The sequence below is a fragment of the Caretta caretta genome, chromosome 23 (genome assembly GCF_965140235.1).
Source record: "Caretta caretta isolate rCarCar2 chromosome 23, rCarCar1.hap1, whole genome shotgun sequence".
NCBI lineage: Eukaryota > Metazoa > Chordata > Testudines > Cheloniidae > Caretta > Caretta caretta.
In genome coordinates this window covers 12,253,497-12,278,061 of record NC_134228.1, presented here as the reverse complement: position 1 = coordinate 12,278,061, position 24,565 = coordinate 12,253,497, and the positions used below count along the sequence as shown (strand labels likewise).

At 56.6% G+C, this 24,565-nt stretch overlaps 2 protein-coding genes across 4 annotated transcripts in view; both read right to left on the bottom strand.

Annotated features, from left to right (window-relative positions):
* The window catches only part of SHISA7 (shisa family member 7), a 29,299-nt gene extending 14,679 nt beyond the window's left edge, over positions 1 to 14,620 (bottom strand). The window contains exons 1-2 of one of the 2 annotated variants that reach the window (XM_048832589.2): positions 14,424 to 14,620; positions 44 to 1,005 (exon numbers count right to left, since the gene is read on the bottom strand). In XM_048832589.2, coding sequence (XP_048688546.1) covers positions 44 to 603 — 560 coding nt within the window. In that variant the 5' untranslated portion in view covers positions 604 to 1,005; positions 14,424 to 14,620. Of the gene's footprint in view, positions 1 to 43; positions 1,006 to 11,745; positions 11,994 to 14,423 lie in introns of those variants that run through there. The other variant, XM_075122424.1, reaches the window with a different exon arrangement.
* Positions 14,621 to 19,779: 5,159 nt separating this feature from the next.
* Positions 19,780 to 22,827, bottom strand: ISOC2 (isochorismatase domain containing 2). Of its 2 annotated transcripts, none has more exons than XM_048832663.2 (6): positions 22,756 to 22,827; positions 22,244 to 22,383; positions 21,300 to 21,512; positions 20,581 to 20,651; positions 20,161 to 20,278; positions 19,780 to 19,943 (listed from the first exon to the last, which is right to left on the bottom strand). In XM_048832663.2, exons 2-6 carry the CDS (start codon positions 22,373 to 22,375, stop codon positions 19,863 to 19,865), a joined length of 615 nt encoding a protein of 204 aa, XP_048688620.1. In that variant the 5' UTR covers positions 22,376 to 22,383; positions 22,756 to 22,827; the 3' UTR covers positions 19,780 to 19,862. The 2 variants fall into 2 exon arrangements, with proteins under 2 accessions (XP_048688620.1, XP_048688619.1); XM_048832662.2 differs by lacking the exon at positions 22,756 to 22,827 and adding an exon at positions 22,585 to 22,730.
* Between the last annotated feature and the right edge of the window lie 1,738 nt (positions 22,828 to 24,565).

Here is a 24,565-nt window from a genome sequence, read left to right as displayed (position 1 = left end):
CCTCCCCCCCCTTTCCCCGTGGCCCCCGACTCTCCCCCCTCACCTGGGCATGTTGATCTCCCGCCCCTGGGGCCGGCGGGAAGCCTTGCCAAAGGCCACCTTGATGCCCAGGCCCACGGCCAGGGTGAAGCTGATGACACCGCAGACCACGTAGACGGTGCTGTTGCTCTGCTGGCGGGCGGCCTCGGAGCCCCCCGGCCCCCGGCCCCCAGGCCCGGCCGTGCTGCTGGCCTGGGTGTGGGCCCAGAAGGGGGTCTCCACGTTGGTGCAGCGGCCCTGCTCCAGCCGCATGGCCCGGTGCTCGCAGCAGAAGCGGTAGTGGCACGTGCCGCAGCAGAAGCGGTAGCCGCCCGTGGTGCAGTTGAAGGCAGCGTCGTACTGGCCCATGACATCGTAGTAGCCCTGGCACGTCTCAGCCGCCCGGCCCCCCCAGGCCCCCGCCCCTGTGCCGTTGCCCCCCGCCAGCCGCTTGAGGTGAGCCAGCAGGCTGGGCAGCGCCCGGCTGTGGTTGGCTGGGCGAGGGGCCTGGAGGACTGCCAGGGCCGGCCGGCAGCTCAGGGCCTCCAGGGCGGCGCAGAGGAGGACAGTCAGCAGGTGGTACATGGTGTGCGGGGGGACGACCCTGGGAGACGGGGAGCAAATGGGGGGGGGGCAGGGAGAAGCCCTGGGTTGGGGGAGGTGAGGAGGGCACAGAGGGGCCCCAGAAGATGCAAGTAAATGGGCAGCTGGGGTGTATGTGGGGGCACAGGGACGGGGAGATGGGAGATGCACCAGGAGATGGCACTGGGTGGGGGGTACGGTGGGTCCCGTGAGACAACCCTGGGTAGGGGGAATGGAGGGGCTCAGCAGATGGCACTGGGTGGCAGTGGGGGGGGGCGCAGAAGGGTGCCTTGACACGGCGCAGAGTTGCCGGGGGAGGTCAGGGCGTCTGGTCCCCGTTAGCTGGTTCCTTCTTGTGGTTATAAAAAATGGATCAATCCGTATAAAAGAATCCGAGAGAGAAATCTGCAGAGAAAGAGAGAGAGAGAGATGGGGGAGTCGGCAGCTATCACACCATGACCCCAACGAGCATAACGTCATCCCCACTCCTGGGACAGGCTCTTTTCCCCAGAGCCCCGGCTTCCGGAGTCGTGAGCTGTGGCAGATCTCTGTCCCCCAGAGCCCAGCGGGGGCAGATCGGGGGGATGGCCAGCGCGCTGCCCAGACACAGAGTCACCGAGATCAGGGCCCCCTCGCGCCGGGCGCTGCCCAGACACAGAGTCACCGAGATCGGGGCCCCGTTGCACCCCAGCACTGTGACACTCCTGCATCCTCTCTGCCATATTATAGCCCCTGGGAACCCCAGATCCGAGACACCCCTGTGTCCTGGTGTCTGATTCTTTAGTGGTTATTGATTATTATTGATTTCCAATGAATTACTAGTTTAAAGAGCTGAGCGATTGTAGGTGTCTAGTCCCAGCAACAGGCACAACAGAATCAAGGGGATTGAGGCTGGGATCCCCAAAGTGTGACATGTTGAGGGGAAAGCAAAACTTAAGGCAATTTTTAGTGCGCCATTTGTAAAGCCACAGACGCTCCAAGCCACATAAAAACAGAGCAGAGAGAAGGCAGGCGAGGCAATATCTGTTATTGGACCAACTTCTGTTGGAGAAAGAGACCAGCTGTCCATCTGTAGAGAGCTCGTCTCTGGGTCTGGGAAAGGCACTCTGCGTGTCCCAGCTAAATACAAGGTTGGGCAGATAGGTTAGCATCAGTGGTGAACGCACATTTAAAATGATCTCCACCAACGGGAGAAATGGTCTGAAGTCAACAGGATGGAATTCAATCAGGATAAATGCAAAGCGCCCCACTTAGGAAGGACCAATCAGTGGCACACATAAAGAATGGGAAAGGACGGCTTCGGAAGGAGTACTGCGGAAAGGGATCTGGGGGTCAAAGTGGATCACAAGCTAGATATGAGTCAACACTAACGCTGTTGCAAAATAAGCAAACATCATTCTGGGATTTATGGCAGGAGTGTTGTAAGCAAGACACGAGAAGTAATTCTTCTGCTCTACTCTGCGCTGATTAGGCCTCAACAGGAGTAGTGTGTCCTGTTCTGGGCGCCACATTTCAGGAAAGATTTGGAGAAAGTCCAGAGAAGAGCAACAAAAATGATTCAGGTCTAGAAAACGTGACCTGTGAGGGAAGATTGAAAAAAACAAACCAGGTTTGTTTAGTCTGGAGAAGAGAAGACTGAGAGAGGACGTGATAAGTTTTCAAGTTCATAAAGGGATGTTACAAAGAGGAGGGAGAAAATTCTCGTTAACCCCTGAGGACAGGACCAGAAGCAATGGGCTTACATTGCAGCAAGTTGGGGTTAGGTTGGACATTAGGAAAAACTTTCCTAACTGTCAGGGTGGTTAAGCAACGGGATAAATTGCCCAGGGAGGTTGTGGAATCTCCATCATCTCCACCTGCCTCAGAGATTTGCGGGACAATGGACGCCCCTCGGAGATCCACCCCAGATGCGTGGCCAAACACAGCCAGTTCATCCTCAGCCGTGACAGTTGTACATCCGACAACAAATGCTTGGTCCAGACCATGGGCACTCGCACAGCTCCCCCATAGGCCGACCCTCTTCATGGGCCGCCTCCCAAGAGAATTTCTGGGCAAATGCACCACAAACCCAATGGTGCTCCTGAGCTACACCGATGATATTTTCCCCGTGGGCAGATGGCCCAACCTCCCCCGTCCATTTCCACCACAGCTTCAACAACCACCCCTAGAATCCTCCCACACTAGGATCAACTTTCTGGGCACCACGGTCCTCTTCCACCCTGGAACCCGACAGACTACTAAATACAAGAGACCCATGGATCACCCTGGCTACCATCACAGATCCAGTCCCCACCCAAAACACACCAATGGGTCTGTTATCTACAGCCAGGCATTCCGATACTGCAGAATACACTCCGAGAAGGAAGTCCGGGATATTCACCTTAACACGCTGAAAACCGCCATCACCAAACAAAGACACTCCGCCAGAAAAGTCGATCGTATCATGGAACGGGTGAGACAAATACCCCAAGAGAACCTGCTTCAATACAGAAATAAAACCTCCTCTGACTGCACATGCCTAGTTAAGAACATAAGCATGGCCAGACTGGGTCAGACCAAAGGTCCATCTAGCCTAGTATCCTGTCTTCTGACAGGTGGCAAATAGAGGCTAGGGACACCATCCCTGCCCATTCTGGCTAATAGCCATTGATGGACACATCCTCCATGAATTTATCTAGTTCTTTTTTGAACCCTGTTGTAGTCTTGGCCTTCATAACATCCTCCGGCAAAGAGTTCCACAGGTTGACTGTGCATTGGGTGAATAAATATTTCCTTTTGTTTGTTTTAAACCTGCTGCCTATTAAACTAACACCCCACAACTACAACCCATACTTGATGGGGACCCCATTCTGAGAAAACTTTTCTGAACCTCCTCTTCTGGCCTTTCAACCACCCACCAACCTTTCCAAGCTCATCAGCAGAAGCAAGCTCCCCACAGACCAGGAACCACCAACTCAATGCAACACCAAACCCGGCCAGATCAACAGATACAAAACCAAAAAGAAAAGGAGTACTTGTGGCACCTTAGAGACTAACCAATTTATTTGAGCATGAGCTTTCGTGAGCTACAGCTCACTTCATCGGATGCATACCATGGAAACTGCAGTAGACATTATATACACACAGAGACCATGAATCAATACCCCCTCCCACCCCACTGTCCTGCTGGTAATAGCTTATCTAAAGTGATCATCAGGTTGGGCCATTTCCAGCACAAATCCAGGTTCTCTCACCCTCCCCCCCCCCACAAACTCACTCTCCTGCTGGTAATAGCTTATCAAAAGTGACCACTCTCCCTACAATATGCATGATAATCAAGGTGGGCCATTTCCTGCACAAATCCAGGTTCTCTCACCCCCATACACACACAAACTCAATCTCCTGCTGGTAATAGCTTATCCAAAGTGACCACTCTCCCTACAATGTGCAAGGTAATCAAGGTGGGTCATTTCCAGCACAGATACAGGCTTTCTCACCCCCCCCCCCCCCCGGGGACACACACACACACACACACACAAAGAAAAGGAGTACTTGTGGCACCTTAGAGACTAACCAATTTATTTGAGCATGAGCTTTCGTGAGCTACAGCTCACTTCCACGGTATGCATCCGATGAAGTGAGCTGTAGCTCACGAAAGCTCATGCTCAAATAAATTGGTTAGTCTCTAAGGTGCCACAAGTACTCCTTTTTGCGAATACAGACTAACACGGCTGTTATTCTGAAACACACACACACATAAACTCACTCTCCTGCTGGCAATAGCTCATCCAAACTGACCACTCTCCAAGTTTAAATCCAAGTTTAACCAGAACGTCGGGGGGGAGTAGGAAAAAGCAAGGGGAAATAGGCTACCTTGCATAATGACTTAGCCACTCCCAGTCTCTATTTAAGCCTAAATTAATAGTATCCAATTTGCAAATGAATTCCAATTCAGCAGTTTCTCGCTGGAGTCTGGATTTGAAGTTTTTTTGTTGTAAGATAGTGACCTTCATGTCTGTAATCGCGTGACCAGAGAGATTGAAGTGTTCTCCGACTGGTTTATGAATGTTATAATTCTTGACATCTGATTTGTGTCCATTTATTCTTTTACGTAGAGACTGTCCAGTTTGACCAATGTAAATGGCAGAGGGGCATTGCTGGCACATATCACATTGGTGGATGTGCAGGTGAACGAGCCTCTGATAGTGTGGCTGATGTTATTAGGCCCTGTGATGGTGTCCCCTGAATAGATATGTGGGCACAGTTGGCAACGGGCTTTGTTGCAAGGATAAGTTCCTGGGCTAGTGGTTCTGTTGTGTGGTATGTGGTTGTTGGTGAGTATTTGCTTCAGGTTGCGGGGCTGTCTGTAGGCAAGGACTGGCCTGTCTCCTGAGAGATACAAAACCAGCAGCCATATCTTCACCACTACAATGATCAACAGCTTTCAAGAGCCAAGGGTCTTGCACACGCCAGTCACAAAACGTGGTGTCCCCCATTCAGTGGGCCAAATGCCCCAGTCACAGCAATGTGGGTGAAGCCAGGCAATCTGATGCTTCACGCAAAATTTGCCTTGGCAAGGAATTGATACCGATGATCTTAAGTGAAGATGGCTAATAGACTAACCTGTCAAAGAAGGACACCCCAACATCACTAGGGTGAGTAAGTTAGAGATGGGCATTTGTATGAATATCCACAGCACCCATCCGGCCCAGATCAACAAGTAAGGGGGAGATCCAGACCATCAGACTCGTCTGCCATGCCAGGGACGGAGTAGGATGCCCATCTGTTTCGCTACCACCAGCTCCCCAAGAAGGGTGTGAGTCTATCTAAGGAATGGTACCAAATAGCAGCGTAATAGTCCATGACTGCAACATTTTACTGGACAGGGCTGTTGCAGCCATGTTGGTCCCAGGATATTTGAGAGACAAGGCAGGTCTGGCCATATAGTTCACCGGACCAACTTCTGACAGGGAGAGAGATGCGCTTTCACGCTGCCCAGAGCTCTTCTCCGGGTCCAGGAAAGGCCTAGCAAAGTTCGGAAGGGATGCTCCCCACGTCGCCTTGTGAACGCAGCGGCTGGGTTTCCGGGTAGGACTCAGAGTTGGGAGAAGGGTTCACCCCCAGGAGACATGTTTTTCTCCTAGAATAGCCCAACATGGTATCGTTTCAGTGTTCCTGCAATTGGCCGGTATCATTTGGGACAGATGCCACCCCCCCCAAATGTTGTCAGGACCCCAAAACTCTGCGTCACCATTGGGCCCCTTATGCTAAGGCTCATAGGCCTCAAACTTGACAATAAAGACTCAAACCACGGGCCTGGGGAGTCCTTGAGTTACCGTTAAATGAAAAGCTAAGTTAGGTCTCTGAGCTACAGTCCCTAGGTACCCCCAGATCTGAGACACCCCTGCATCTCTCTGCTGTATCACAGCCCCTGGGTACCCCCAGATCTCAGACACCCCTGAATCCCCTCCGCTTCATCACAGGCCCTGGTTACACCCAGATCTGAGACACCCCTGCCTGCCCTCTACTGTATCACAGCCCCCAGGTACCCCCAGACCTGAGACACCCCTGCGTCCTCTCTGTTGTATCACATCCCCCACGTACCCCCAAACCTGAGACACCCCTGCCTCCCCTCTGCTGTATCACAGCACCCGAGTACACCCAGATTTGAGACAGCCCTCTGTCCCCTCTGCTGTATCAAACTCCCCAGGTATCCCCAGACGTGAGACACCCCTGTCTCCCTCTGCTGCATCACAGCTCCTGGAAACCCCCAGATGTGAGACACCCTGGTATTCCCTCTGCTATACCACAGCACCCGGGTACACTGAGATCTGAGACTCCCCTGCCTCCCTCTGCTGTATCACTGCCCCCCAGAACTCCTAGACCTGAGACACCCCTGCATCCCCTCTGCTGTATCACAGCTCCCAGGTATCCCCAGATGTGAGTGTGACAAAGTGGGGGGTTTTCTTGGTTTTTCCTTGATTTCCAATGGTTTGCATGCAGAGGGGGTGGGACTCAGTTTCCCTGGGTGTTACTGGTTTAACGGGGTGATGGGAGAGGGAGTTTGTTGTTACAGGGGACCCGCTCGGGAACTTGGGACCCCAGGCAATGGCCTGGAGAATGGAGACCCCAGTGACTGGTGACCGGGAGGCCCAGCTCAGGAGTCACAGCCGGTCCTGCCAGTGGGAGGACAATGGGCTGTGAAGAGAGAACCCTGGTGAATTCCAGCCAGAGGGGGGCCAGCCAGAGGGCAGAAGGGGGGAGAGGGGGCCCAGGTGACCCTGTTTACCTGGAGAGAAGACAATGGACAGAGGCGGGGCTTGGGGCCGGTGAGATCAGATGCCCAGCTGGGAAGCAGGGGGGGGGCACTCTGGGCTGGAGAGAGGGAGTAGGCAGAGCCCACCTGGATGCAGGGGACACTTGGATGAGCTCTGCTGATGGAGGCCAGGCCTGAGGCCCTGAGAGTGACGCTCAATAAACCCTCCTGTTTTACGCTGGCTGAGAGTCGCTCCGGGCTAGAGATCGGGGGGCATTATTCCATCTGGGAGTGGGGGCCCCGGGGGTCCAGAGTGAGTGGCCTCCCTGAGGGGGCCCACGGCAGAGACAGGCGTGCTAAGGCTCAGAGAGGTGCGGTTCCAGGCGGTGGAGGGGCTTAACCCCCGAGAGAGAGTGGACCCCCGAGAAGGGCTGTCGCACTGAAGGGGGTTCCCCCCAGGGACCGCACGGCCAAGAGTAGGCACAACCTCGGAGTCCGTGACAATATGAGACACCCGGCCTCCCCTCTGCTGCATCACAACTCCTAGGAACCCCAAAATCTGAGAACCCCTGTGTCCACTCTGCTTTATCATTGCTCCCAAGCAATGTTCCCTCTAATTTTTGACAGGCCGTGTGCGCAAAAAATTTCTTCTGTGCAAATTGTGTTTCTGTGCAAATATTTGTGAACGCAATGTTTCGCTGTGTGCGCGGGGTTTAGGACGCACACACACAGCTTAGAGGGAACAGTGCTCCCATGTACTCCCAGATCTGAGATACCCCTGCGTCCCCTCTGCTGTATCAAAGCCCCCAGGAACCCCCAGATCTGAGACACCCCATCTTCCTCTGCTGTATCACAGCCCCCAGGAACCCTGAGATTTGAGATACCCCATCTTCCTCTGCTGTATCACAGCCCCCAGGAACCCTGAGATTTGAGATACCCCATCTTCCTCTGCTGTATCACAGCCCCCGGGAACCCCCAGATCTGAGACACCCCATCTTCCTCTGCTGTATCACAGCCCGCAGGAACCCGGAGATTTGAGATACCCCATCTTCCTCTGCTGTATCACAGCCCCCGGGAACCCCCAGATCTGAGACACCCCATCTTCCTCTGCTGTATCACAGCCCCCAGGAACCCCGAGATCTGAGACACCCCATCTTCCTCTGCTGTATCACAGCCCCCAGGAACCCCGAGATCTGAGATACCCCATCTTCCTCTGCTGTATCACAGCCCCCAGGAACCCCGAGATCTGAGACACCCCATCTTCCTCTGCTGTATCACAGCCCCCAGGAACCCCGAGATCTGAGATACCCCATCTTCCTCTGCTGTATCACAGCCCCCAGGAACCCAGAGATTTGAGATACCCCATCTTCCTCTGCTGTATCACAGCCCCCAGGAACCCCGAGATCTGAGATACCCCATCTTCCTCTGCTGTATTACAGTCCCTGAGTACCCCCAGATCTGAGACACCCCATCTTCCTCTGCTGTATCACAGCTCCCAGGAACCCCGAGATCTGAGATACCCCATCTTCCTCTGCTGTATTACAGTCCCTGAGTACCCCCAGATCTGAGACACCCCTGCCTCCACTCTGTTGTATCACAGCCCCCAAGAACCCGCATATCTGAGACACCCCTGTGTTCCCTCTGCTGTATCACAGCCCCTGGGTGCCCCCAGATCTGAGACTCCCCTTTGTCCCCTCTGCTGCATCACAACTCCTGGGAACCCCAAGATCTGAAACACCCCTGTCTTCCTCTGCTGTATCATAGACCTCAGGTACCCACAGATCTGAGACACCCCTTTGTCCCCTCTCCTGCATCACAGCTCCTGGGAAACCCAAGATCTGAGAAATCGCAGCATCCCCTCTGCTGTATCATAGCCCCCGGGAACCCCCAGTTCTGAGACACGTCTGTCTTCCTGTGCTGTATCACAGTCGCTGGGTACCCCTAGATCTGAGACACCCCTGTGTCCCCTCTGCTGTATCACGGTTTCCAGGAACCCCCGGATCTGAGACACCCCTGTGTCCCCTCTGCTGTATCACGGCTTCCAGGAACCCCCGGATCTGAGACACCCGTCTCCCCTCTGCTGTATCACATTCCTGGGAACCCCCAGATCTCAGACTCCCCTGTGTTCCCTCCCTGCCCAGTTTGTGACTGTTAGTGGATGTGTGAATCCACAGCAGGGTGTTAGTGAGGGGTGTGTATGTGTGTTCTTGTGTTTGCGTGGCTGGGGCAGTGCATGGGGGGTCGCTAGGTGTGTTTGTGTACCTCTCACCCTGTTGTCGGCACTCACCTTCTTCAGGACGTGTGGAGAAGCTCTGAGGGTGAGCGGGAGGGTTATGGAAGCGCTGCTGGCTTGGGCCCCCTTTCACTGGCAGAAGCAGGGCCCCACTGCAGGGGGGGCCCAGCCACGGCTGCAACACGGGCACCTCAGCTATCCCACAATGCACAGCCACCCATTGGCCATTTACCCATAATCCTCGGCTCCCCTTGCTCCCACAATGCCCCTGCGTTGGCCAATTACCCACAAGCCCCCATTGCTCCTGATTCCCGACAGAGCCACTGAGAAAGCGGAGATCCCTGGGAGGGGCAATTACCCACAATGCCCTGCTCCCGGCAGCGTGGCTATGGGGCAGGCATTCCCAGAATGCCCCTCGGAGGAGCAATTGCCCACAATGCCCTGCTCCTGGCAGCGTGGCTATGGGGCAGGCATTCCCAGAATGCCCCTCGGAGGAGCAATTGCCCACAATGCCCTGCTCCTGGCAGCGTGGCTATGGGGCAGGCATTCCCAGAATGCCCCTCGGCGGGGCAATGACCCACAATCCCCTGCTCTTGGCTAGTAGAGGAGGACGGGGCTGGGCGAGAGGAGATGCCCCCCAGCCTAGCTGCTCCAATCGCCCCATGGCTAACTCAGCACAGGGGGCCCTGCTTGTGGCAGTGAAAGGGGGCCCAAGCCAGCAGCGCCCGGGCTGCTGCACCCCGGAAACCAGGCAGGGTCTGGGGCTCACCGAGCCAGTCGCCCAAGCCCAGGATGCAAAAGCACAGGGGGTGGGTCCTAGATATGTGGGACGTGCCCACACCCACACCACCGTGCAGCTCCCCATGGGTTCTCCATGCCCAGACGGGTTCCCCGGCGCGGCTACCTCGGGAAAGAGACGGCACTGGGAAAACCTGGGCAGGTGGTGACCCTCATCCCTGCTCCCCTGTCAGAGCTGGGGAGAGAACCCAGGAGTCCTGGCTCCAAGCCCCCTCCCCCCACACCGCTCTCTAACCATTAGACCCCAGTACCCTCCCAGAGCCAGGGATAGAACCCAGGAGTCCTAGCTCCCAGCCCTCCTTCCCCCCAACCACTAGACCGACCCCTGCCCTCTCAGTATTAGGGAGAGAACCCAGGAGTCCTGAGATGGGCTCCTTGGCCAGGTTGTTCTGTGTGGGTCCCCACTGACACACACATCCCCACACCCAGCAGTGGGGGTGTTCCCTGGGGCCTGCAGATCCCTGAGGATCCTGCCATGGAAACACCCCCCCCCCCCATTCCTCATTCATCCGACAGCTTCCCGAAGCCCAAAGGATCCAGGCAGCCTGTGCTGTTTCCATGGCGACAGCTCCATGGAAACTGCAGGCCCATCCCCCACCTTGTCTCTTCCCCCCCCCCCATCCCCTTTCCCCTTCAGAGAGTGGGGGCGTGGGGGGTACACACCCCAGCCCTGCCAAAGCCCCACTGGAGCTAATGGGCTTTCACAGGGCTGTGGCGGGGGGTGATGGGGCTTCAGCAGGGCCCATCAGCCCCACAAGCAGGGGTCCAAGGCAGCTCCTGAGCCCCACAAGTCTGTCAAAAAGAAAAGGGGTACTTGTGGCACTCCTTTTCTTCTTGCGAATACACAGTAACACGGCTGTTACTCTGAAACAAGTCTGTCAGTCCATCCTCCATCCCCACACCTCTGTCTGCCCATCCCCACACGTCTGTCTGTGTATCCATCCATCCCCCACCCCACATGTCTGTCTGTCTGTCCATCCATCCATTTGGCCATCCATCCCCACCCCCCTCCATCCATCTCTCCGTCTCGCCCATGCCCCACACCGGGAGCGATTCCACCCCCCAGGGAAGTCGCCCCCAGCATGTGCGCCATCCCTGGCCCAACTGCCTGGGCGTTAACTAGTCAGCTGCAGGGGGCAAACACCCATTGACAGCAACAGCGGGACTAGTCCCTGAAGGAGAATTTAAGGAGGCTGCAGACTTCCAATACCCGAAGTATGTACACACCTGCACACACACACTCCCATGCCCTGCCCCACACAACCATTCACGCACACACACCTGCCCACACACACCGGTGCACTCACACACGGGCCCACACACGTGTTCCCCAGCACTCCCGGGTGCCTTAACGGACCACATGCAGCCCTCACACATGCACACAGACACTCTGCCGTGCACAATCACGGACAAATGCACACGACCTCTTGGCCATGCACCATCATTCACACACGCACCGACACACCACCGTGCAGAACCATTGACGCACGCACACACAGCTGCTCAGCCGTGCAGTCCTGGACACACGGACACTCCGCCATGCACAATCACGGACACACGCACGCTCAGCCGTGCACAACGGTCCCAATCTCCGACAAGGACTCTGCAACTGACAGTAAGGAGATCACAGGGGAGGCGGGATGACTGTACCCCTCCCTCGACCCTACACTTCAGCCCTGTATCTCGCCGCCTAAACTTATAACTGGTGCGCAAAGCCACCCATGGCCTACATCTTGGCAGCAGCAGGCCAAAGGATAACAATTCCCTAAACCAGCCGGAGACATTCTTTGTTTGCACATCCTCGGACAGAGATCCCACGTATGGCTCAGCAAGTGTCGCCTATTGTACCGACTCCGTGGCTAAACAACAACTGGCTCACCCGTGTGTTTGGCCTTGTGTTCCCTCCAGGCCCCCTGGAACATGTCCTGGTTCGTACGCAACGGCTGGGTTACCGCTAGCTAAAGGAACTGGTTGACGGCTCAAGGTAACCGTTCTGGAAGCTGTCAGCTGCGTGTGTGTGTAACAACCCATTTAGGGCGTGTTACTGGGAGACTAACTCACACCCTAACAACGTGGGTAGCTGTCACCACCGACAACAGGCCAAAGAAAGCCCCAGTGAGCGAGCATCCCAGGATCCTTTGCAGTTAAGCTAACTTTAAGGAGCAGCATTTTACTGAGCCTTGTGCAGATTTCACCATGGCAGCAAAGCGATGTTATAATGCTAGAATGCAAAGGGGGTGATGAATAACAGCCCCCCTAAAAGGGGGCTAAACATTGAGGTGTTGAGGCTGTTGGACACAAGGCAACGGAGAATGTTGAAATCAACCAAAGTGCAGACGGAGCCTGCACCAAAAGAAGGAAATGCTATCGTTCCAGGCCTGATCTAAAGAGGAATGAGGATATTTAATACCCTCGGCCGGGATGCAGGCTGGCAGAGAACGACCATCGTCCAGGACTGTCGGTGCACCTCTCTTTGCCAACCGGCAATCAATAAATCCAATCCAGGCGGATTTATCGAACGAATCCCACCTCTAAGCCTAGTGAAATGCCCGGTTATCAATGAATTGGTTATTGATTATCGGCAAGTGACCGATCGTTGATGAGTCGCTCTTAACAGTCGTTGACACACAACACACGTGCATGGGCGCACACCCGGCCACCGGTGTACGTTTCTAGGCACATACACACGGCACCTGTTTCCTTAAAGAGGAATAAACATGTCAAAAGCCCGGAAGATGCGGCAATGAGGGGTTGTTGTTTTTTAAATGGCTCATCAGCTTCGTATGCTCCAGCCAGGAAAATACCAAAGAAGTCATCTCGCATCAGTTTGACTCAGGGTATGTGAGAGAGAGAGAGCATTAGATGGTGTGTGCGCGTTTGTGTCTGTGATAGAAAATGCAAATAGATCCTGCATGGTGTATTTCCTGGAGGTCTTAAGCCAAGAATTACAAAGAGAAAAGCTGGATATATTCAGATGCTTTGGATTCATATTAAAAATAACCACAACACATACACGCAATATGGGACACACACACATCACTTCAGCAATGTCCACATAAATTGTCTCACACACACACACAAAGCGGAAGCCACACACAACACCCCCACAAAGCACAAATGCTGTGTGTCTCACACGCTGACACAAACTGGAGTGCACACATGGCCACCAGCCATGACACACATGCCCCAAGAGTCATCACAATCACATCACACGCATGCACACGCACACCAGGTCATGCACACAAAAACTAACAGCAGCAGCACACGCGCACCACCCCAAACCTTGACACACAATCAACACAAGCTTTCCATGCACACAAGCACAGACAAACCAAAAGCAGTACACACACAAACACACAAACACAAACCTTGACATATCCCCAACTCACACACACAATCAACAATAGCAGCACACACAATCAACATAAAGATTGACACACAACTGAACCCTCTCTCATACACACACACTCAGCACAAACCATGCCACACTACTCTCTCAATCAACACACCATCAACACATCCCTTGACACAAACCCAACTCACACACACAATCGACACAAACCTTCACACACACAACCAGCACAAAGACTGACACACAACTGAACTGTCTCACACACATTCAGCACAACCTTTGACACACATGCACACACACACAAACCAACACAAACTTTGACACACCCAAACACACACACACACAGACACAACCCAACCCCCAGCTCATACATACAATCAGCACAAACATTGACACACACTGGCTCTCTCTCACACACACACACTCAACAAAACCCTCAGGTTTCAGAGTATGCATCCGATGAAGTGAGCTGTAGCTCACGAAAGCTCATGCTCAAATAAATTGGTTAGTCTCTAAGGTGCCACAAGTCCTCCTTTTCTTTTAACACAACCCTCGACACCCACCCACCAACTCTCTCACACACAGCCCTTGACACACACAACTCACACAAGTGCACAACCCTTGACACACAGCCCAACTCGCTCACACACACTCAACACAACCCTTGACACCTCCCCCCCCCCCAGCTCTCACACAATCAGCACAAACCGTGATGCACACAACGGCATTAGCGCATACACACACACACAAGCCCCAGTGCTCATGCCAGCCTGCAATCAACGAGACACTCACACAAACACAAGGCACCCATCCTGTATGACACCCGTCTCTTAGCGGGCCCCCCCTCTTTGCCCAAGAACAGCACCCAAGAACTAAGCCCCCAGAGGCATCAGCTGCTCTGAGAAAACACACACACACACACACAGAGTTACAGCCTCCCTCCGTGCTTAATTTGTAACGAAAGAGGTGCCGGGGCGAGGAACTGCCGAGCCCAGAGGTGCCAGGGCTCAGCCCTGGCACAAGGTAAGCATTGCCCACCATCCCTCCCCTCGCCGTGCCCTCTGGGCTGTGGCTCATGCCGCCCGAACGCGCCCCTCCGCACCCGGCTCCCCTGGAGAAAGGCGCCCAAGTGGGGTGCCAGGCCGTAACCAGCACAGGTGGCAAATGGGGTGGGGTGGTGCCTTGGCGCGGGGGCTCGCTCTTACCTCGACCCGCCAGTAGAAAACCAGCTCCCGTTTACAAAACCCCAAGTGCCTTTACTTCGGCTTGAAAAATATCGCAGTGGCAGATGCAAAAAAAGATTTTTTTTTTAAAGATGCGGAGGGGGGGAGGAGGACCAAAGAGCCGGTGCCCAGCGCCCCCACTTCGTGCCCGGTGCCCCCTCGTCTAGCCCCGGCTTGGACAGAGGCCAGTGCCCCACCCCTCCCACCCCTCCTTTTCCCTACCCAAAAAAAAAAATAAAATCTTTCCGCACTTTCTATTGACACCCCCCCTCCCCCTCCACAAATCCTTGGCTGGGGAGGGGAAGCCAGCGGGTGAATTAGACATTCTGCTGGGGCCATGCCATTGGCTGGCCAGCCGTGGGATAGGGAGGAGGGAGAGGTTTTCCATTGGTTGAGGCCGCCCAATGGGGGGGTAATTACAGCCCCCCCTTTTTCCGAATCCCTGGAAATCCCCCCCACCCTCCGCTCTGCTCTCCACTCCCTCTACCCTAGGAAGGGGGGGAGGGAAGGTTTCATTAACAAAAAGGGTGAACTCCCAGCTTCTGATTGGCTGAGGAGTGGGATGCAGGAGAGCCTGATTGGCCGGGGCGGGTTGTCCGTCTCCATCCTTTTTGCAGCGTTCAGTTGGGAAGGGAGGATTGGGGGGCTGGTGGCTGGTTTAGCTTAAAGGGGTGGGGTTGATCGGGGGGCAGAGAGAGAGAAGGAAACTAGGGCGGGGCTCAATAGGAGAGAGAAGCAAGCAAGCAAATGGGGATGAAGAGATAGCAAGCCAGTCAGCCGGCCATGACCCTGTAACTTTTGGTGCATCTTGCTAACTCCCCTCCTAAGGCCCTGATGGGACGCCTCACCTGCAGGAGGTGCAGGAGGGCTGGCTCCTCCTCACAAATTAACCCTGGGCCCAAGATTAAAGAAAAAGAAGCCGAGTCACGGCATGCAGAGAAGAGGCCGGACCCCCGAGCCATGGCCGGCCAGCATGGTGGAAAGGGCGTGGGGTGGGGGGCTGAAACTCAGGAGAGCTTGTCACTCTCACTCACTAGCTATTTTGGGGAGATGCCGAGTTTGGCCGATGAAGGCACGACATTTTGATGAAAACAAAAAAACCCCCTAGCCTGCTTGAAAATTACCATGGCCCATGCTCCGTGGACTAAAAACTGGCTAACTGATAGATCTCAGAATATAGCTGCAAACAGGGAATTGTCATGGAGCGGGACGGTTTCCGGGGGGGTCCCTCAGGGCTCAGCCCTGGGCCCTCCACTATTCAACATTTTCATCAACGGCCTGGAAGAAAATGTACGCTCACCACTGATGAGCTTTGCACAACGATTGGGGAAAATAAACCAATGCAGCGGGTGGGTCGGCAATTCAGAGCGACCGGGCACAAGTAAACAACGGGTGTTTTAATATAGGTAAAGACCAACATGTCCACCTAGAAGCAAAGGACACCAGTCATGCTTACGGGCTGGGGGACTCGCTCCTGGGCAGGAGTGAATCTGAGAAACATTTGGACACCAATCATCTGACCCTGAACTCCCCACGTGTTGCTGAGGCCACAGGGCTAACACAATCCGGGGATGTGCAAACAGGGGCATCTAGAGTGGGCACAGACAGGCTATTGGGCCTCTGGATTTGGCCTGGGTGTGCCCAGTTCTAGTGCCAACCGGTCAAGAAAGATGCTGATAAATTGGAGAGGGTTCACAGAAGAGCGACGAGAACGATTGGAGCGACGGATTTCAGGAGCCCAAGCTAGAGAAGGTTCAGGGGTGACTCGATCCCCGTCTTCATGGGGAACAAATATTGAATAATGGGCTCTTCGTCTAGCAGAGTTGGAGTTGAAGCTAGACCACCTGCGCTTGGAAATCAGGTGTAAATGTTGAGCCGTGTGAGTAATTAACCATGGGGATACTTTCCCAAGGACTGTGGTGGATTCTCCAGCACAGGGCCATTTTTAAATCAAGATGGGCTGTTTTTCTAAATGCTCTGTGCTGGGAATTATTAGGGGCTGGTCTCTGGCCTGGACACTTCAGGGGGTCGGGATAGTCACAGCAGGTCCCCCATGAAGGAGAAACTGAGGCACAGAGAAAGGAAGCAACTTGCTCAAGGTCACCCAAAGGAGAAGTGGGAATAAAACCCAGTGTCTGGAGTGCCAGCCCAGGGCTCTACCTGCTAGCCCACACTGCCTGTAGCCCAAGAAGAACCAGACTTCTTAGGTGCACCCCAGAGATGGGCGCATTTGCCACACAATTTTAACAGCGAAAGGAACACCACGGAAACCTGCGAAAGGACTTGAAAGGGGATCCCCAGCAGGCTGCTGAGTCCCCCAGGAGTTCTTCCTCTTAGAAGGATGACAATCTACTATTGTGAGCCACTCACAGAGTCACTACTTTCCCTCAAGTGAGCAAGATGGCTCTTGTCAGTGCTGGAGGTCCCTGGTTCAAATCCCCCAGGGCCAGGAGATACTGTAGCCAGAGAGGCCGAGGATAAAAAGGGATTGGAGGGCAAGCTGGGGAGGGGGTGGGGAATCAGAGCTAAGGGGGGGCATTAGGGATTCAGGAAAGGGGGGTCTGGATCTCAGCTCCAGCCAGGCTCCTTATACCTCCTGCAGCCCCCCACAACTCACGCCAGGCCCCCTTCCCTGCCCCAACAGGCCCTTGTTCACACCACCAGATGGGAAGCGCGGACCCCTTCTATTACTGAGCCCAGCTAGGCAGCATCTCCCTGCCCCCGCCCAGCTGCTCCCTGTTCTCACCTCTCTACCCATCCCCAGGCCTGGCACTGGTGCCCCTGGGTTTGCTTACGCTCCCAGCTGGCACTGGGCTGTTGGAGACAGGACATGCTGCTGGCTTGCCCGGGAACGTGACAACATCCAGGGGTGGAGAATGGAGGGATGCACCCTCTAGCCCCAGGCTGGGGAGATGGGGTGCTGGGGGGGGACAGGATGGGATCAGGTTCCCCCACAAATCCAGCATCCCCCCAACGCTGACACTGACCCAGGCTTCCCTCCATGCAGCTTGGCAAGCTTCTGTGCCCGCCAGGCCTGGATAACCTTTACAGCCCAGCCTACAACGCCTGCGCCCACTCCAGCCCCCAAGGCTGCGTTGGCATAAACAGGCCAGGAGACGCACTTCATGCCAGCGACGCTGTTAACCCTGTGAGAGACCATCCTCACCAGGGCAACGGAACTGGATTCCCCATGGATGGGAATGCACAGCAGGCTGGTTAGTCTGCATCAGAAACCGCTGCTTAATTCGGTTCAGTTTGTCTACACGGGGACACTTGGGAAGGTTAATCCGGATCAACTCCAGGTCTGAATTCAAAGTGAATTTGTTAAACCTTATTAAGCTCTGGCATGAATGCGCCCATTCCAAATTCAAGTGTCCCGATTTTGCTTTATCTTCATGCCCTGAAACTGAACTAAACCTGTCCACACAGGGATAAAATGTGGTTTAACTCATCCAAATTAATTCTGAAAGTGGATTAACTGTCCTCATGACCCCCTTCTTGACAAACTATTAACCCTTTATCACCTTTTTCAATGACTTAGTTGAGCCATTTTAAATCCATGGGCGGATGCACATTCAGAATTAAAATGTCCTGAATTTTATTAATTTGAATTTAGTTTTATTCACTTTCAAAGTGAAGTGGCTGCAATGTGGTGCCAGGCAAGGGGTCCCTGTATAACAAGGCCAATGCCCTACCCCAGAGGGGCCGCGTCCCGGCGCCAGGCAAGGGGTCCCTGTATACCCAGCCCCCATGCTCCACCCCAGAGAGGCCACATACCAGTGCCAGGTCCCCATATACCCAGCTCCCACACCTAACCCCAGAGGGGCCTTGTTCCGGCCCTGGACGAAGGGTCCCTGTATACGCAGCCCCCGTGCCCCACCCCAGAGGGGCCGCATCCAGGTGCGGGGGCTCCTGGGTTGCTCTCGGAGGCTGGGGGGAGGGGAAGGGGCTGTCGCTGGAATCAGCAAAATGTTGCAATTTGCTCAATTAACCGATGTTCCCGGCATGGAACATAATCCTGTTGCCCTGGAGACAGCAGCACCACGGTAACCGGCTGGGTCTTTGTTCCAGGCCTGCCCCTGTCGGAGGCTGGTACTAAGAGCAATAGGAGTGTGGGGGGGTGTGGACATTGGGGGGCTGAGCACAGCTGCCCCCCCCCGCAGGGGAACGTGGGAGGGGGATCATAGGGGTGGGAACTGGGGGGTGATGGGGTGAGGGAAGTGGGGGAGGGACACTGTCTGGGAATGGGAGCGCGCTGGGACTGGGGGGCTGCTGGGGGGCACAAGGCTTTGAGGGTCATAGAATATCAGGATTGGAAAGGACCTCAGGAGGTCATCTAGTCCAACCCCCTGCTCAAAGAAGGACCAATCCCCAATTAAATCATCCCAGCCAGGGCTTTGTCAAGCCTGACCTTAAACATATCTACGGAAGGAGATTCCACCACCTCCCTAGGTAACACATTCCAGTGTTTCACCACCCTCCTCATGAAAAAGTTTTTCCTAATATCCAATCTAAACCTCCCCCACTGCAACTTGAGACCATTACTCCTCGTTCTGTCATCTGCTACCATTGAGAACAGTCTAGAGCCATCCTCTTTGGAACCCCCTTTCAGGGAGTTGAAAGCAGCTATCAAATCCCCCCTCATTCTTCTCTTCTGCAGACTAAACATCCCCAGTTCCCTCAGCCTCTCCTCATAAGTCATGTGTCCTAATCCCCTGATCATTTTTGTTGCCCTCCGCTGGACGCTTTCCAATTTTTCCACATCCTTCTTGTAGTGTGGGGCCCAAAACTGGACACAGTACTCCAGATGAAGCCTCACCAGTGTTGAATAGAGGGGAACGATCATGTCCCTTGATCTGCTGGCAATGCCCCTACTTATACATCCCAAAATGACCTTCTTGGCAACAAGGGCACATTGTTGACTCATATCCAGCTTCTTGTCCACTGTAACCCCTAGGTGCTTTTCTGCAAAACTGCTGCCGAGCCGTTCGGTCCCTAGTCTGTCCCCTTCCTTGCTAAGTGCAGGACTCTGCACTTGTCCTTGTTGAACCTCATCAGATTTCTTTTGGCCCAATCCTCTAATTTGTCTAGGGCCCTACCCTCCAGGGTATCTACCTCTCCTCCCAGTTTAGTGTCATCTGCAAACTTGCTGAGGGTGCAATCCACACCATCCTCCAGATCATTAATGAAGATATTGAACAAAAGGGTCGATCGACAGCGGACAGGCAAAGACACACACATGCCAGCAGGGGGAAGCACGTCGACACCCACACAGACACCAGCAGGGGGCAGCCCTTCTCTCTCACACACACACACACACACACACAGTGCCAGCTGATCACTGAATTGAAGGGTTTATTCCAGCCCTGCCCTGCTCCCATGTGCTTGGGGGGCAGGCCACGGGGTCTGGGGGCCGCAGGGTTAGCTGAAGCCGGGGCTCTGTCCCGGAAACAGGGAGAGGAGGCCGCTGTCCGGGGCTGGGTCCTTAATGAACTTCTGGATCTGGAAGGACAGAACAGAGCATGAGACGCCAGACTGACAGACAGGCCCCGGGCCCCACATCCCGCCCTTGCCTCTGGGGTCGCCAACTCCCATCCAACCCCAGAGCAGAGACTGGCTGGCTCAGGGGGTGGGGAACGGGGCCTGGGGCCTCTCCCCTCTAGGGGGCGCCGGCTCCCATTCAGCCCCAGGGCGGGGGGGCTGGTTGGCAGGGGGGTACCTGTCGGAAGCGGGGGTCGGCAGCATCTCTGACCAGTTGCAGGATCAGCCCCTCGCTGGTGGTGATGAAGGCACCGCTCTGCCGTAGGCGGGACAGGGCCGCCAGCCGGTCCACTTGGCTGGGGGAGAGAGATGTCACGGTGGCCATGGGTGGGGGGGCAGGGGTCCCCCCTCGCTCCAGTTCCCCACCACAGCCACACTGCCTCCCCCGCATCCCCGCCAGCTAAGGTCCCCACCCCCCCAACTTCCCCCCAGTCCTGTCTGCTGGGAACCCCTGAAGCCAGGCTCATCTCAGCCCCCTCCAGCCCAGGCCGCCCCCAACTCCCACCAAGTCCCATCTGCCGGGAACTCCTCCCCGTGCCCCCAGTTCCTCTACCAGCCAGGACCCCTGTCTGCCACCATCTCAGCCCCACAGCCAGACCTTCTGGAGGAGCATGCATCGGCCACCACGTGAACATCCAGTCCCCGCTCCAGGGCGTCGAGCGCTGTGCTCTGGGGAGAGGGAGATGGGTCAGAGCCCTGGCCCAGCCAGCCTGGACCCCCCATCCCCTCATCACAGCCCTGGCCCAGCCAGCCTGGACCCCCCATCCCCTCATCACAGCCCTGGCCCAGCCAGCCTGGACCCCCTTCTCTCCCCTAGGACAGCCAAGGCCCAGCCAGCCTGGACCCCCTTCTCTCCCCTAGGACAGCCAAGGCCCAGCCAGCCTGGACCCCCTTCTCTCCCCTAGGACAGCCAAGGCCCAGCCAGCCTGGACCCCCTTCTCTCCCCTAGGACAGCCAAGGCCCAGCCAGCCTGGACCTCCACTCCCATCCCCCCATCACAGCCCTGGCCCAGCCAGCCCGGACCACCCCTCCCCTCCCGCATCATAGCCAAGGCCCAGCCAGCCCAGACCCCCCCCTTCCACTCCCTCACCACAGCTCTGCCCCGGCCAGCCCAAACCCCTCCCCCACCCATCACAGCCAAGGCCCAGCCAGCCTGGACCCCCTGCCCTTCCCTGGCCCAGACAGCCTTGTACCCCCCAACAAACACTGACTCGGACTCCTGGGTCCTATCCCCAGTGGGTAGCTTCTCACAAGGGCACTGACCCAGACTCCTGGGTCCCCTCCCAGCCCCCCCCCAGCCCCCGCCCCCCCGGCTACCATGATGCAGGCCTGGGTCTCAATGCCACACAGGAGCACAGAGCGTAGGTGGGGCAGTGCCCCCAGCTCCTGCTCCACCTCCGGGACCAGCATGCTGAAGCAGGTCTTGGGGAACTTCTTCAGCCCCTCGGCCCCCAGCTCAGGGACTGTGGGGCCCAGCCCCTGGGGGTACTGCTCCGTCACCACCACCGGGATCTCCAGCAGCCGTGCCACCTGGGGAGTGAGGGGGGGGGCTGGTTAGAGCGGGGGGGCTGGGAGCCAGGACTCCTGGGTTCTCTTCCTGGGCTCTGGGAGAGGAGTGGGGTCTAGCAGTTAGAGATAAGCTTTATGGGAGGGGGTGAATGCTCAGCATTATCATGAAAGTCTGGTGATTTTTGGAAATGTGAAAAATTAAAAGCTCCCCCCCTACAGGCCCCACCCCTTCAGGGGCAGGTCCCAACACCTCCTAGACCTGCCCCGAAGGGCGGGTCCTGACCCAGGCTGGATAAAGCGAAATAACATGGAATTCCCACCAACCCTTCCCGAACTATTATAAATAGTAGAAAATATTTCACGGGGTGCTAATGACCATCAATCCTCCAGGGTTAGGCCGCCATCCAGTGGCCCGCGTCTGCAACTGCCTAATAGTCCTTTGGCCCTTTCTGCCCTGTTTTCAGCAGGACACCCAGAAAGCGCAACCTCCCCCCGCCCCCGGGGACATCAGCTGCCTCCTTGAGCCTCTTGAACGTCACATTTCCAAGGGCTGGACCCCTCACCCGGCGCTGAGACGCAGCCACCTCTGGGGTGGGATGGGCCCACTTTTTGACAGCTGCATAAAACCCTGGGGCAACGGGACAGTACCCCTCAGTTGTGCACTGGGGCCAGCCCTGACTGCCAGGGCCCAGCACCCCCTTCTGACCCCCCCACCCAAAACCCAGCACCCCTATACCCCGGGGGCATTTCACCTGCAACATGCGCGCTGCCACGGCCACGATCTGGGGGAAGTGGGCGATGTTGGGCCGGAACTTCTCCTGCATGTCGCACAGGAAGAGGATGCTGGTTTTGGGAAACACCTTCCCGAGCCGGGCCAGCGCCATCTCTGCCCCTGCAGCCAGAAGAAGAGGAGAGGATGGGACCGGGCGGGGAGCGGATGCCCCCTGAACGGGAGTGGCCCCGGCTCCGGCCCCGTTCCCCGCCCCCCCGAGCCGGCCAGTCCCCGCCCTGCGGGGGACTCTGATCTCTCCGGGCTCAGCAGCTCCCGCGGTTTGGGGGCCAGGCAGCGCGGGCTGGTGTGTCAGGGAAATACCTGCTTGTGCCCCAGTTAAGCGCTGGGGGGGGGGGGGGGACTCAGCCCGCCTGGTCCGTGGGGCGCGCTGGGCTGCCTGCGCCCCGGTTTCACAGGGTCCCCTGACCAGCCCATGCCCCTGCGGGTGGGTCCCCTGGGCGCCCCCGCCCCTGCACGCTCTGCCCCACTCACCTCTGCGCTTCCCCTAGACCACCCCCCCCCCACCAGCTGCTCCCCAAGGTCCTCATTAGCTGAACCCACCCTCGACCAATCAGAGACGCCCAAGCAGGGTAGGCCACGCCCCCACCACCTCCCTCCCCCTCGGCTCCCAGCCAATGGGAGCGCGCTGAGAGCTGTCCCAGCTGGCCAAACGGAACGTCCCAAAGACCACGCCCCCTCCTCCAGCCCCGCCATCCAATCAGGGAAGGGAAGGGGGTTGATGTTCGCAGAGGCTGGCCTGACAAAACTTTCCAAAGACGACGCCCCCCCTCCCACCCAATCAGGGAAGGGAAGGGGTATGATGTACACCGAGGCGGGCCTGACACAACGTTCCAAAGACCACGCCTCCTCCCTTTCTCACCCAATCTGGGAGGAAAGGGAGGGGATGACATAATAAGTCCCGCCTTGCTGAAGGTTTCAAAGACCACGCCCCCGTTAGCTCCTATCCAATCACGCAGGGGAGAGAGGAAGGAGGGCTGACACAACGTTCCAAAGACCACGCCCCGTTAGCTCCTATCCAATCACGCAGGGGAGAGAGGAAGGAGGGCTGACACAACGTTCCAAAGACCACGCCCCACCCAATCAGGGAGTGGGTGACGTCGGAGGTGGCTTCTGAAGGTGGGGGGGCTTTGGGGTTCCCTCATTGGGTGATGTTAGGGGCGTGGGTCTGCCCCACGGGGGTTTCCCAAGGGGCCCCCCAGCACCTGTCACTTTTAGGGGAGGTGGGGGGGTGCCTCCAGTCTCAGCTACCTGCGCCCCTTGTTTTTTCGGGGGGGTCCTCCAAAGCCGAAGACCTGGGCTGCCGCCCCTAGAGCCCCTGCGTGACTAGCCCTGGCTGTGGGACTCGCGGGGGCAGGGGCGCTGGGACCCCCATTCCCGAGCTCCGCCATGGTCAGACACCCCGGCCCTTCGTGACTAATCAAACCCATCTCAGAGAAACACCCACCTGGAGCCAGTTCAGACGGGAGCAGCCTCCTGCACCTGGGGAAACTGAGGCAGGCTGGGGGCAGAGCCGGGCACAGATCCTGGCGCACTGGGGTCCCTGCCCAGGGCTGTCCCACACCCACTAAGCCACCTGAACCAGGTTTGAGAGCCCCAGAGAGTTTCGGGGGCAGGGGACCAATCTGGCAGCCCAGAAGCACAAGAGCTGGAAGGAAGGTAGCCCTGGAGCCAGGCTGGGAGGTACGGGGTGGGGTCTGGGAAAAGCAAGGCAGTGGGGCCTAGTGGGTAGATCACCAGCCAGGGCCTCAGGAAACTTGGGCCTTATTCCCAGCTGTGCCACTGGCCTGCTGGCAGACCCCCTCCCTGCACCTCAGTCTCCCCATCTGTGAAATGGAGATGAGAAGGAAAGCTCAGGGGTAAAAAGCGGGAGATTTTGGACCTTTTTCTCAGGCAGAAAATCCCAAAAGCTCAGGGGAGGGGGGCAGAACCAGTTCTTGAAGCTCCCTCCCCCTGCCCAGGCCTGATTTTGGCATGAGAAGGGGGTGCGAAGTGGCGACCCTGGCCCAGAGACGAAGGTCTTGGAACCCGACCCGTCAGCCTTTTGTGCTCGGAAAAGCATTTTGTCAAACCTCCCGCCGCCCCATGGCTCAGCACACAGGGACCCCCGATGTGGGGGGCTGGGGAAGAGCCAGGGGGGCTCCCTGCCCATCCCCCTCTCAGCCTACTACTCCCCCAGCCCCTCAATCCCTGCTACCCTGCACACCATGGAGCTCCCCGCACCCTAAGGCCAGATTGGGTGCCTCATTCCCCACACCCCTGAGCCAGCCAGTTCCTCCCCTCC

Coding starts and splice junctions, on each gene's coding strand:
- ISOC2 (XM_048832663.2), bottom strand. CDS start 22,375: ATGGCGCTGGCCCGGCTCGGGAAGGTGTTTCCCAAAACCAGCATCCTC. Junction 21,513..22,243: donor TGGCAGCGCGCATGTTGCAG/GTGAAATGCCCC, acceptor CTCACTCCCCAG/GTGGCACGGCTGCTGGAGAT. Junction 20,652..21,299: donor AGACCCAGGCCTGCATCATG/GTAGCCGGGGGG, acceptor CCCTCTCCCCAG/AGCACAGCGCTCGACGCCCT.